Genomic DNA, 13,155 nt, shown 5'->3' on the forward strand with positions numbered 1-13,155 from the left:
GCATTATTCGCAGCTCTACTTTAAAACAAAGACACGTCGAAAATTTCTGCTCAAAACTAATTTCAGTTGATGAATTTCTGTACGGAGACGAAGACACAGAATATTTACGCCTCGCAACTCGTCTGGTGTGGGGTGTTTTAGCAGTCACCTTTTATTCAGTGGTTTTATATGCTGACATTACATGGCTCATGTTGCCTATTTTGAAAATTTCTTTCCTGTTTGCTATTTTTGTCATGCACTTCATGAGCAACGTCGCTATTCTACAATATCTCATTCTCAATGTGGCGTTAAAAATGAGATTTTCAAGACTGAACAGGTATGTTCTGCAGTTATTCTTCCTGTCTACCAAGGACGCAGAAGGAGATCTCGACATTAAGATTTCGAAACTGTTAAGTAATACACCAGAAACGATAGATCTACAGCATGACGATAAATTTTTTGTCAAGAAGTCTTTTGCCTCACTCCACTCTGAGGCTCAAAGAATTGTAAACGGACCTAAAAACGATGTACCCAGCTGTAATCAGGTACTGGTGACGGAGGAAGACGCGAACCAGCTGCGAAATTTGCGCAAAATATATTGCCTCCTTATCGAAATGGGTAAAGCTGTCAATGCGGCTTATGGAGTACAAAACCTCGTAGAAGTGGTCAGCTGTTTCGTGAGCATCGTGACGTACATTTATATCAGTGTTGTTGTCTTCTTAGATCTGAAGCCCGTTTGGCCCGGAATACCGAGGGGTCAAGTCATCACCATGTTCTCTCTGTGGATTGGACTCATGGTGGGGCGTCTGCTGACCACAGCGTACAGCAGCGACATGGTCGTGCAAGAGACCACCCGCACACAGCGGCTGGTCCAGAAACTTCTGCTCCTACCGCTGCCTGCTAGAAGCGGCTGTCCAGACGAGCTGCAGCTCTTCGGAGAGCAGATGGCGCGCAGTCGACTGCGCTACAGCGCAGCAGGGTTCTTCACGCTCGACCTGTCTCTGCTGAGGAGCTTCACAGCCACCGTCACCACCTACGTCGTCATCCTCGTCCAGTTTGGACTGTCTGGCGCTAACAAGCAGCAGAACAGCAGCGCCGCTGCGTGCAGATGTTAACCAGACAGACAAAGTGACAGGTATCTGAGAGGCCTATTACGCACACAGTTTGTCATATGGCTGCCGATTTCCATTTACGTACCAAACCTCTTTCATTCAATGAAATTTGAATTTCTTGATTTTCACCTTGAAAACCTACTCTGTATAATAATCACAATTATGTTGGCAGTTGTAATTTAGTCTTAATATGTCCATGACACTGATATCAGTCAAAGAAGATACATTTATTTTTTGTTTTGTAAAATTTCACAGTATTTCACCTGTCCATAGCTGTCACTGGGATTAATTCTTGGTTTCTGAATGACTGCAGGGAAACATTTTATGTTTTTCTGGATGTCAAGTGTCATGCATATTTTGTAAATACTTATTTGAGAGTGTAGCACATAGTGAGTGTTAATATTTTCCACTTACGTTTACAAATGTTACGTCTAACATGAGGAAATCATGATAATTCCCACAAAGCTTTTAATTAGCAGTGATCAGGCAAATAAAACGAAAATATTACTCAACAATTAATTCTTGACTTTAAAGAAAAATGTATTGTATTCAAAATAGTACTTGTTTGGTAAATAAAACTACCTTTCATTGTGGGGATAAATAAAAAGAAACGAATACAATGTGGTCCCACAATTTTCTCTGTCCGATTAATTCACTCAATATACGGAAGCTTGCACAGTTGTAGCTCACCATATGAACAATAAAGCTTTGTTTCGTTTGTGATGTGCATTCGTAGAAAATTAATCTGCTAACTTTTCTACGTAAAACAAGCAAGCAATACTATTCCCATTGGTGCTTTCAATAAAGCCTCTTCCTGTGGCACTACCAAAGCACTACAGAAATATATACTGAGATGTAACCAACTTTTTAAGAATTCTGACCTTGAATACCTACCATACAAGCATTAATGACACTGATAGGAGCGTTCACATTTGGTGGTTCTGTGTAGGCCATGCTGTTTAGGAAACAATGGAAGCTGATAAGGCATAAATACTGTGTCAGTCATAACCCTTCTAAGAAAAATATTTTCATTCACTTCTCTCCTTAGAAAATACATTTCAGGCTACTGTTTTTGTAACTGGATCCACACAAAAGTAACAGCGAAACAATCAGTTTCGTCTGAAGTGCGTTTGGGAAAGCCAGAAGAAGCGGAGTGATAGACACTGACTAAAATACGATTAAGTGTATGGAAGGCATTACAAGCCGTAATTCCAAATATTCTTATGAAGTAAACTATTCAAAAGGAGCTGACCACACATAATTCCAATTAATAGGCTGCCTCAGTAACAGTGCTAATAATATTCGGCATCGTGATTCCCACACGTGTCGTGATATGTCTCTGCACACATATACTGTATGAGAAGACCTCGTCAATTCGCTGGTGGTGACAATTACACATCATAGCAACGTCATTCCCGGTAAACATACATGCATAAGTCTACACAAGAAATTTGCCGTCTCTAGCTCCACAACTGTAGATGCCCTTGTATGATGTTTCACGCTGTCAGAATGAACAAGACCCGTCAAACGGGGTGATTTTGGACACCGGGGCGAATTCGGAGAGTATGGCTTATTTGCTCTTTGCTACTGCATAGAAATAAAGATTTACTTATTTTCACGTCTTTGCGCCAGTTATTTTATGCGCAAGATTGCACCTATCGCTTTCCACAACTTTTATTTTGCGTCAATAGTTTCACTAGGTGAATAATTGACGACCAGCCTCAGTGTTAAAAATCCATGCATTATCGTAAAGTGGAAACTTTGTATTGCTGCGCCGAGCGGGAAGTTATTGTAACCGTAATTGACGACGCGCTCAGTAGCTAACAGCACTGAGACAATTTTTGTACAAATTTGTCGAGATTCTAGTGCAAGGTTATAAAATAACAACTGTTTTTGTAAAGCCGTGTACTGTGTGGGGTGATGTCGGACAATTCCAAGAAGGTATAAGAGTAGGAGAGATGCTACAGTACGGTGTAATTATGACCCGAACTTTTGTATAAAGCTGTTTGTGATATTCAGAGTGGTAAATTATCGTACACAAAAGCATGTGTTTTGTATAGTATATCTAAATCAACCCTACAAAATAAAGTGCAGGAAGCACATCCGAAAAAAATGGGAGGACAGCCGGTCCCAGTGGCCGAGCGGTTCTAGGCGCTTCAGTCTGGAACCGCGCGACCGCTACTGTCGCAGGTTCGAATCCTATCTCGGGCATGGATATGTGTGATGTCATTAGGTTAGTTATGTTTAAGTAGTTCTAAGTTCTAGGGGACTGATGACCTCAGATGTTAACTCCCATAGTGCTCAGAGCCATTGGGAGGACAGCCAGTGCTAAATAAAGAAGAAGAAGAAATATTGAACCAAGATACTTTGAGGGCTGCACATTGGGGATTTCCCTTCACTGAATTGGATATTATATATTTAGTTAAAGGCTACGTTGATAAATTTAGTCGAAAAGAGAAGAAATTTCATATTACATTACCAGGAGAAGAATGGGTGCATTTATTCCTCAAACGACAGTCAGAAGATCTTTCCATTCGCTTAAGCGAAAATATTAAGTGAGGTCGTGCAGAAGTGAAAAAAGAGATTGTTTGTTTAAATTCTTGCAAAATAAAAACTTGTCTGTAATATATAAAATACATTTTATCATCCCATATGATTTATTCGTAATAAAGGCAGCCATTAAATTGTGTAAAAAGTCACCAAAATCAAATAAAAAGCATATAGAATTTAAAAAAAAAGGCAGTAACTGTCTGAATCTGCCCTCTATATACTGTGACTTCGGACAGAGATTTAAAACACACGTGTCCGAAATCACCCAAATCCATGAGGGGACTGCGGACCCTTTATTTAACTGCCTCAGATAAATACACCTACACATACACTTTCTGGTTCTGGGATGTTTTATTTGTTACACATATACCCTACCACTTCCATGTCAGTCAATTTAATCTAACAATATATACGAAAATTACAATCAAAATAATGACAAAACCGTCCGAAATCACCCAGTTTGACGGTACTAACAGCAGTTAGTTTACTGCTTTGTGGATCACTTGTACGAATTGTAGTAATGATATGAGACATGTTATTTTACATTTACATTAAGCATCCATACGTAAATCTCGCTTCATGCTGCTTATCTACAACTTTTTACCATTCTTAAATTTCTTTTATTAGTGTTGTGAGTTAGAAGTTCCTACCTATCACCTTTTACACATTACAAAAACAGGAATTATTCTGTAGAATACAAGCTGTCAAGAAGAAACCTTTCCAGTTTCTTTCCTAAAATAACTTTGCTGCCTGTCAGACATTTTATGTCATTGAGAAGTGAGTAAGGATTTTGGCGGTAGCACTGCGCCCGTCCTGTTGTAGTAAAAACAAATTTGTGATAAAGACAAACTTCTTTTAGGGTAATGAAGATCATTTTTCCTTCTGGTATTGTAATTATGTACATCATTGTTCCTTTTGAAATGCATTGAATTATTTACAACAACCTTTAAATACTCTTTTGAAGTTTAGTCACCCCAGAACATTATTCCATGACATTAATGTCTCTTCTCAGGTTTTACCGAAATTCGAGGTTCAAAATTGGTATGCATGGGCTACGATATTTTTTTAGTTCGAAAATGCGTTTTTTCCACTTTAAATTCTCTTCACTACCGACACTAAAAATTTTGACCTGTCCATTCTAGTTATTATTTCCTCACATGTGTTACACTTGTCGTTGGTGAAGCACTTCTAGATGTGAAGAACTGAATATGTTGTGTGTTTCTGAAATTGAGGCTGTGACCATTCACTGAAGACCACTCAACAACATGTTTAAGAAAATTATTTACCATTTCTTCTGTTGCTATATGTGTGTTTGGATTGACTGCAACACTAACCTCTTCCACAAAGAGAACTGATTCTCCTTTTTTGCATATAAAGTGTCTAACATTCACATGGTTGTGTCTGTTTGTTCTATATCGTGTCTCCCTACCACTTTCGCGCAACGACGCTCTGAGAGTGTTTTTAGGGAATTTACTAGTTTGAACCTGGGACCTGTTGCTGGTAAGGAGACGCCAGACGACACATGACATGTAGAATTCAGAAGAGTTCAGTGAGACTAGCGAGGATATAACCAAATACTGCACTCCCTGTAAAAGAATCTTAATACTAACGAAATTTAGTGGAAGGGGTTCAAGGCTTTCCTATATTTAGTTCACTGGTAAAATAACGTCGAAAAATGCAATTAAGTTTACCATTGGGAATTTTATTCTACTCACAAAACATTGTTTATCAACTGCACTATTGATAAAAGGAAGTGTTTTAATACAGGATGGTAAAAACCAACTGCGTTCAACAAAAATGTGAACGAATATTCCCTGAATGGATTTCCAAGTTCTACAATGGATCGAAGGATGACCTATGCCATATCACATCTATAATCTAGGTTTACATTAAGTTTCACAAAAGAGAAAACTATCAAAATGGTCTACAGTGATCCTCAATTATCTTTAATTACTTATCTAACTTGTTGTAAATTACGGTGGCTGATGTGGCTTCTCAATAACTATATAACAGAGAAATCATCGCGTTTCAGATTGTTACTTCAAGTGGCAAATGTGAACACCATGAGCTGTAATTGACGATCGACACTAGTATTACGCAAAAAGGGGGTGTAACACATGAGACTTCTGCAGTTCTGAGTGAAGCTTTATGCACTGTTATGCGGCATCACGTGCGTTCATTACCTTGTCGTTGGTTAGGCAGCTTCAGGGGGGCAGCGGCCGGCGCAGTAGCCATCCAGCTCGCCGTCTCGAAGCTAACTAACCTCTCCTAACTTCTCCTTACTACCATTTACCGAAGTTGGTTTAAAACAAACTATCTGGCTGTGTTTCCATCTGACCAATCAGGGTCTCAATGTTAACCTTAAGCTCCGCCTACAAAAATTCTGTCCATCCAATGAGAAACGTTATACTTTTCGTGGTGGGGCAATGTATTTAAAGTTTGCAACGTAACAGAGACGCGAAAAAATCTCACGCTAAAACTTGCTGCTGGTGTGGTCCTTTTAGCGTTATCGTAAGATCTATACTGTTCTTCTGGAGGGCTCTATCTTTTTACATGGGCTGGGGGGGGGGGGGGGGGGTCCTAACGTAACGGAGCCGCGAAAAAGTCTCACGCTAAAGCGTGCGGGTGCTGTGGTCTTAGCGGTAGACTTGCGACGTGGGTGTCCAGTCCATCCCTTATCGTAGGGCCTTCTAGGTTAACACGGTTCTGCTCTTGGCTTCTGTTCCCGTTTCTCCCCTCGGAACTGCGTCTGTCTCACGGTGGGAAGGTATGACATGCATTTAGACATTCTTGTGTTAGTCTGTGGTCTTCCATTTGCTCACTCGTAACTCGTATTGCTTTGGTTAATTTAATGACACGATTTATTCGGAGCTATGTGACATGCTACTGGATTTGCTTATCATGTCAGGGTTTTCATGGAAGGTGTTGGATTTGCCTGACACCTTACAAGTGGAAGGTCTCTTATGTATATGAGAACAACAATGGACTTAAGTTTTAGCTTTGAGGACCCCCATAAGCGATTTCTCCCCAATCAGAAAAATGTCCCCTGTTTACATTGTTTCTATAATGAAATATAATTTTCTGCGCTCTTCTAGTAACGTATGGCGTTATAAATTGGTTTTATATAACGTAAGTTCCATAAAGCCTCGGTTTATCAGAGAGGATGTTGTGATTCACACAGTAAAACGTATTGGATTGGCGACAGAATAAACTAACTGGTACCATTCTATTATTTAGTGATTGTTTAAACGGCATTCATAGTTGAACAACTCTTCCGAATTCCAAACTGTGATTTACTGAGGATGCTGTTGTTGCTCACGTAGGATACTATTATAAAATAAGTGACCTTCTCAGACATTTCGGAAGGAGATGTCAGTTGTGAAACTAGTCAGTAGTTATGGGACTCCCTCCCATTAGATTTCTTATAGAGGGGTCTAAACATGGGATGTTTCAGATTCTCTGGAAAAATTCGATGTGTCAACGATACATTACATATTTCGGAGAAGACAGTGCTTATTATGGGGAAGGAGTCTTTAGAGCTGTATAGGAAACCCCTTTAAATCCAGATGAGTTCATATTATTGAGAGAATATACATTTTTCATAATTTCCGAAAGAGAAATCGGTGGGACATTCATATGATTGAAATATATGTAAGCTTGTTGTTCAACAAACTCTTTCAAAAAATGGCTCTGAGCAATATGGGACTTAACTTCTGAGGTCATTAGTCCCCTAGTACTTAGAGCTACTTAAACCTAACTGACCTAAAATTATCACACACATTCATGCCCGTGGCAGGATTCGAACCTGTGACCGTAGCAGCAGCGCGCTTCCAGACTGTAGCACCTAGAGCCGCTCGACCACCCCGGCCAGCTTAAGGACGACACACACACCCATGTCCGAGGGAGGACTCGAACCTCCGACGGGGCGAGTCGCGCGGACCGTGACAAGACGCTTTAGACCTTGAGGCTACCCCACGCGGCACCGGAATACAAGTGCATCTTGTCTCAATCTAACTTGTGTGCTATCTTCAAATGTGTCACAATTCCTACTTCTCTCCTATTATTTCTCTATTGGTAACATTTTATAGTGTAATCTTCTATACGAGGGTTGTCCAGAAAGTACGTTCCGATTGGTCGCGAAATGGAAATCATAGTGAAAACCTGAAACGTTTTCTTTGTAACAGTCAGGTACACCTTCCACCTATTTCTCTAAACAATCACCGCTCCAACTTCGAGTTTTGTCGTAGTGTTGTTTCAACTTACCAATATCCTCTTCATAGAAACCAGCCCCCTGTGCTTTCAGCCAGTTATCTGCACTGGTCTGCAGCTCGTTGTCTGTGGAAAAATTTTGTATTCATAGTCAGCGGTTCTTGTGAGCAGAGATGAGACGCAGGGGAGCCAATTATTGATTCTATTGTGGGTGATCAAACACTTCTCATCGGAAAGGCTGCAGAATCGTCTTCATTGCCCCTACAGGAACTGCTCGACAGTTGTGTTATGTGGGCTGCATGACACAGGCGAAATCTCTAACCAGGCCTTCATACTTGGCGGGAGACGCAATTCCCTACGCATCATTAGGTGCGCCCTGTTCACTCAGAACTGAAGAGAGCGACGCTACACGATTGACGGGAATACTACAGACACTGTCCAACACATCTGTGCAAAGCTTTACCAGATTTTCCCAGTGTTTTCCATTTCACGATTGATCGGAACTTATTTCCTGGACAACACTCGTGTTTGACTTCTCTAACCCTGTGGTTATATGGTACTCAGAAAGGCACAGAATATCGATCCTTTCAGACTTCTCTAACGTTTTCAAACAAACAAGAAGTTCTTCCACCTAATTACTTCGTTCCCTAACATTTGGACAAAACTGGCTAACCTTACTAAAACTAAATACAGAAGATGGTACATATCTTATGATAGGTTTAAAATATAAAATGATACCACTGAAAGTATGTACATTCTTTAGTCTTTGATATATACCACAGTCAGTTACATGTACGCTAATTGTTATGGGTGTTCAAAACGCTGCTTTTTCAGAGTTCCAATGTTCCTGTACAGCCACACCTTGGGGAAGTTAGACAACTGGTAACTTTAATAAGGATTCCAAGAAAATGCACAGTGACATTAGTCAGAAGAATCATCTCTCCCTCCCTATCTCTCTCTCTCCCTCCCTCTCTCTCTCTCTCTCTCTCTCTCTCTCTCTCTCTCTCTCTCTCTCTCTGTCTCTCTCTCCTGAGTGGGTGGTTGTGTGTGTGTGTGTATGTGTGTGTGTGTGTGTGTGTGTGTGTGTGTGTGTGTGTGTGTGTGTCTGAGTGTGTTTGAGTGTGTCTGCAGCTATTGCTATGGTAAAGAACAACTAGCTTCTTGGACGTTCAGTATGTGCTGCATGATGAAGCTCCTACAATTCTGTAGAGTAACACTCAACCCAAAACAGTCATTCGAGAAGATTTCCAGTGTCTTGTATTCTCAGTAAGCTCTTTGTGCAGTAGTTTTGAATATCTGCCTCATGAAAAACTGCCCTTAGATCAGTAGTTGTGTCTTATTGATATGATGTCTCTACGGGACCATTTTCGCCCAGTGTCTAATGCGCATGTTTGTTACAAACGACAAAAAATTTGATATAGGAATAACATTTCAATCTACAAATAATCCCTATGAGAATAAGCTTTGATTGAGCTATTCTTTGCTACATCCTTTCTACTGATGCTGCTAGCTGTACAAAGAATACAAGTGTGCTGCTAGCTGTACAAGGAATACAGGTGTGCTGCCAGCTGTACAAAAAATACAAGTTAATTAGAAATTACAATCCTTGCGGAGAGTAGTTTTGTGATATTTTACAGACAATGTTCCCAGAACGTTCTAGCGGGACGAACCTGCAACTGTATTCAATGTTCAGCTTCTGCTGCCACGAATAGCGCCAGTTTTACAATAGCCACATCGATGTGACGTGGAACAATATTCCACGATGGAGACTGAATCTCACAAACTGATTTAAATAACATCACATGTACTACTATCGTCGGCAGATTTAATCGTATTATAAGAAGTAACCCTTCTTGAAGTTTTTGTATAAAGGGTTATTTAGCTACAGTTATGTTTCATGATCCTAATTTACAACGTTCCTTTCTCTATCCATAAATTAGTTGGTGTATTACTTTTAGTTGTATATACGAGACAGTGGAACAATCAGATTTGACTTGCAAACAAAAGTGTTTATTAATTAATATTGAGGCCTTATCTTGTGACATTTTAAGTACTCTCCATTAACTAGCAAGCAAAGCGGAATAGTGCCAGAAAGAAGATGAACACGAAACAGGTTTCATGTAAGTGGAATACCTTCAGGAGAGGGGTAAGTACTGAGATACTAAAACGTTTAGCAGGAAAGAAATGGCACTTACCAGAACAACAACATTGAAGTTTGTAATATGAAAACGCCAAATGATAAGCTGAGTGTGCTACTGAACGTACAATAAGTGAAGTGGTAGCTAAAAAGTAACGTATAATCATAGGAGATTGTGTATCATACGGAATCTTTTGGACAGTAGGCTATCTACTGACATGACGTTATGGGTGGAATCAAGCGTACACAGAGTACCCTAAACACACAGTGAGGAATATTCAGTTAAATAATTAGCGTTTAGTGCTACAAGATATCGATATTAAAACGTAGCTCATAGTAGCTGCATAACCATTTAGAGAAAACATTTGGAGACAACAAAATGTTAAAGTCTTCTGGCAGATTAAAATCATGAACAGTACTGAAACTCTTCACCTTCTGTCAAACATCCCTTATATTTTCAAGCTCTACGCATAATGTCCTTAAAATTTTCTGCGTTTGCACCCTTTGTTGTTAGAACGTGGTGGATAATGGCTAGCACAGGATTTCCAGATGCTGCAAGGGAGTACAGGCGTACATTACGTTGAAACTTCTCGACCGATAAACCCTAAGCACTGCTGTACAAACCAAGAATCCTCAAATACATCATAATATGGTAAAAAAAACAGTCGGTTTGAAAATGGTGAAGATCGTATTATGAGAGTCACTTACGTACACTGATGCAAAGTCCTGACGCGTTACGTCAAGGACATTCCAGACGAACTGAATTTAATACAATGAATACTTACAAGTAATTTCTGTTCTCTTTCGTGTATGCATCTAGGTATATTCAGTAGCAGTATACGCTATTTACTCATCGGTCTCGTTTGTGATTTTGTGGATGGCAGCGTTGGAACAAATTTGGCAATTACCACGGTTGGACTGACCCATAGGTTGGAGTACGTTATGCTGATTGTAGATGAATGCAAACTGGATGTCGATGGAACTTTGTAGAACAAATCAGACTGGAATGTAATATGGTATTAGCGTTATGAGTCTTAATAATATTACAGTTTCCTTAGCCAGAGAAAATTTCACAATGGATGTTCTCAGTACTGGTCGTGTAGTAAATTGTCAACAGCACCAGAACCTAGAAGAATAGGAAAATTGATGTTCATTTACATCCATCCAATTTCATTTGCTTGACAAAATCTGAATCACACAAACGCATCAAACAGCATATAGAAGGCAGTAAAAATGGCCTTTCTTTATCCTTTGTTTCTTTTTTTTCTAACTGCCAAATAAAGTAATAAAAACAGCAGTAGAGTTGACTTCTTCACTATTTTTTTAATTTTAGTAACATATGGTATTTATGGACGTGTGGCCTGTTCATTTCGCCGACCGGAGTGGCCATGCGGTTCTAGGCGCTACAGTCTGGAACCGGGCGACCGCTAAGGTCACAGGTTCGAATCCTGCCTCGGGCATGGCTGTGTGTGATGTCCTTAGGTTAGTGAGGTTTAATTAGTCCTAAGTTCTAGGCGACTGATGACCTCAGAAGTTAAGTCGCATAGTGCTCAGAGCCATTTCAACCATTTTGAACCTGTTCATTTCTACCACAAATGTACATCTTAAAACAATTTCCATTTTTATTTAAGTCCTACATTTAATGGGAGAACACTTATAAGGAAGCTATCAAGTAGTTACAACAGTTTTAGTAATCTGTCACGAAAATATAACGAGCAATAAAATTTTATTTAAGAAAGGCTACTAACTTAGTAATTCATGAGTGCACACTGAGAGAATAGGTTAACTTACGATCGCTTCAACGTCAACGTCAAGAGTTTCATCTTGGGATTCACTCCGAGATCACTGGATCCTATGATGTTAACTTTCCTTCCTGTCCTGTTAAGCTGAAGGTCTGTATGAAATCATCCGTCTGAAATGTGTTGTGGAATGCTTGTGGATCACAGAACATGTCAAGTGTGTTAACACATGTTTCGTATTTGTGTAAACCTTCCTTATCTAGAGAAACTTTACCTGAACATTACTGGTAATCAATACAACAGAAAATTTCACTCTAATTTACTTAACGACTAATTTGAAGTGAGGACCGTTTCCAAATTCCAGTCATTTAGAGTACTCCTTTTTCCAAATTATTTAGTGTGTGTCAAAAATACAGGACATATCATTACAACATATACATACCAGGGAATCAAAATGGTATTTCTCGAAGTATATGAACCATGGTTCAAATGGCTCTGAGCACTATGGGAGTTAACATCTGAGGTCATCACTCCCCTAGAACTGAGAACTACTTAAACTTAACAAATCTATGGATATCACTCACATCCTTGCTCGAGGCAGTATTCGAACCTGCGACGTAGCGGTCGCGCGGTTCCAGACTGAAGCGCCTAGAACAGCTCGTCCACACCAACCGGCTATATGGACCATGCCAAGATAACAAACATATGCATATAACAAAGTTCAAATGAGCAGTTACAGAGCGTGTAGATAACTGGCAGTATACTCCTCCTGTTGCTATAAGGAAACTTTGGGAAGGTGGCGCGGTCAGTACAGGAATAACTTTTTCATTCATTACAGTGATCTCCAGTCATGAAAAATACGTCAAAGAATTCAATAACAGCACAAGAGAACAACAAAATTAATACTTTTAACATTTTTACCAAAAACAGTAAAACAGATAACGTCACAGAACAGCAAGCACACGTACGGCTTGTATGACCTAGTTATATGCCTTGATGATACGTAAAAATCTTTAAATATGAGCACAACATTAACATTAAAAGAACAGTAAAAAAGCTTCACCACTTCCAACCCTTTATAGGGGTTAAAATTTTACCATAACAAACCGTGCAGAATTATATGAAGACAAAACGACTTTTGATATTTCCTACGAAAAGACAAACATTAACCGGCAAAGCTGTCTCTCATTAAGCACCAAAAATTAGGGCTGCTAACGGCACATATCCGTTTAATCAAACAACAAGAAAGGAGTACGGGATACCCATGCTAGTGGAAGACATAGCGTAGCGACTCTCGCAGGCATATGGGGGGGGGGGGGGGGGGGGTAGAGTTGGTGGAGGGAGCGGGCGAGACAGGTAGATGATGGAAGATGAAGGGCTGGGAACGTGGGGAGCAGGGAAGCTTGAAGATGGAGTCCATAAAGTGGAT

General features: G+C 39.9%; 1 protein-coding gene across 1 annotated transcript; it reads left to right on the forward strand.

The window, feature by feature from the left end:
• The first annotated feature begins 593 nt into the window (after positions 1-593).
• Positions 594-1,094, forward strand: LOC126267707 (putative gustatory receptor 28b). Its single transcript, XM_049973009.1, has one exon. It carries the CDS (start codon positions 594-596, stop codon positions 1,092-1,094), a length of 501 nt encoding a protein of 166 aa, XP_049828966.1.
• Positions 1,095-13,155: the final 12,061 nt, after the last annotated feature.

Source organism: Schistocerca gregaria, chromosome 4, assembly GCF_023897955.1.
Source record: "Schistocerca gregaria isolate iqSchGreg1 chromosome 4, iqSchGreg1.2, whole genome shotgun sequence".
Lineage (NCBI taxonomy): Eukaryota > Metazoa > Arthropoda > Insecta > Orthoptera > Acrididae > Schistocerca > Schistocerca gregaria.

Bases quoted from the DNA above. Each gene is read 5' to 3' on its own strand.
- LOC126267707 (XM_049973009.1), top strand. From the start codon at position 594: ATGGGTAAAGCTGTCAATGCGGCTTATGGAGTACAAAACCTCGTAGAA.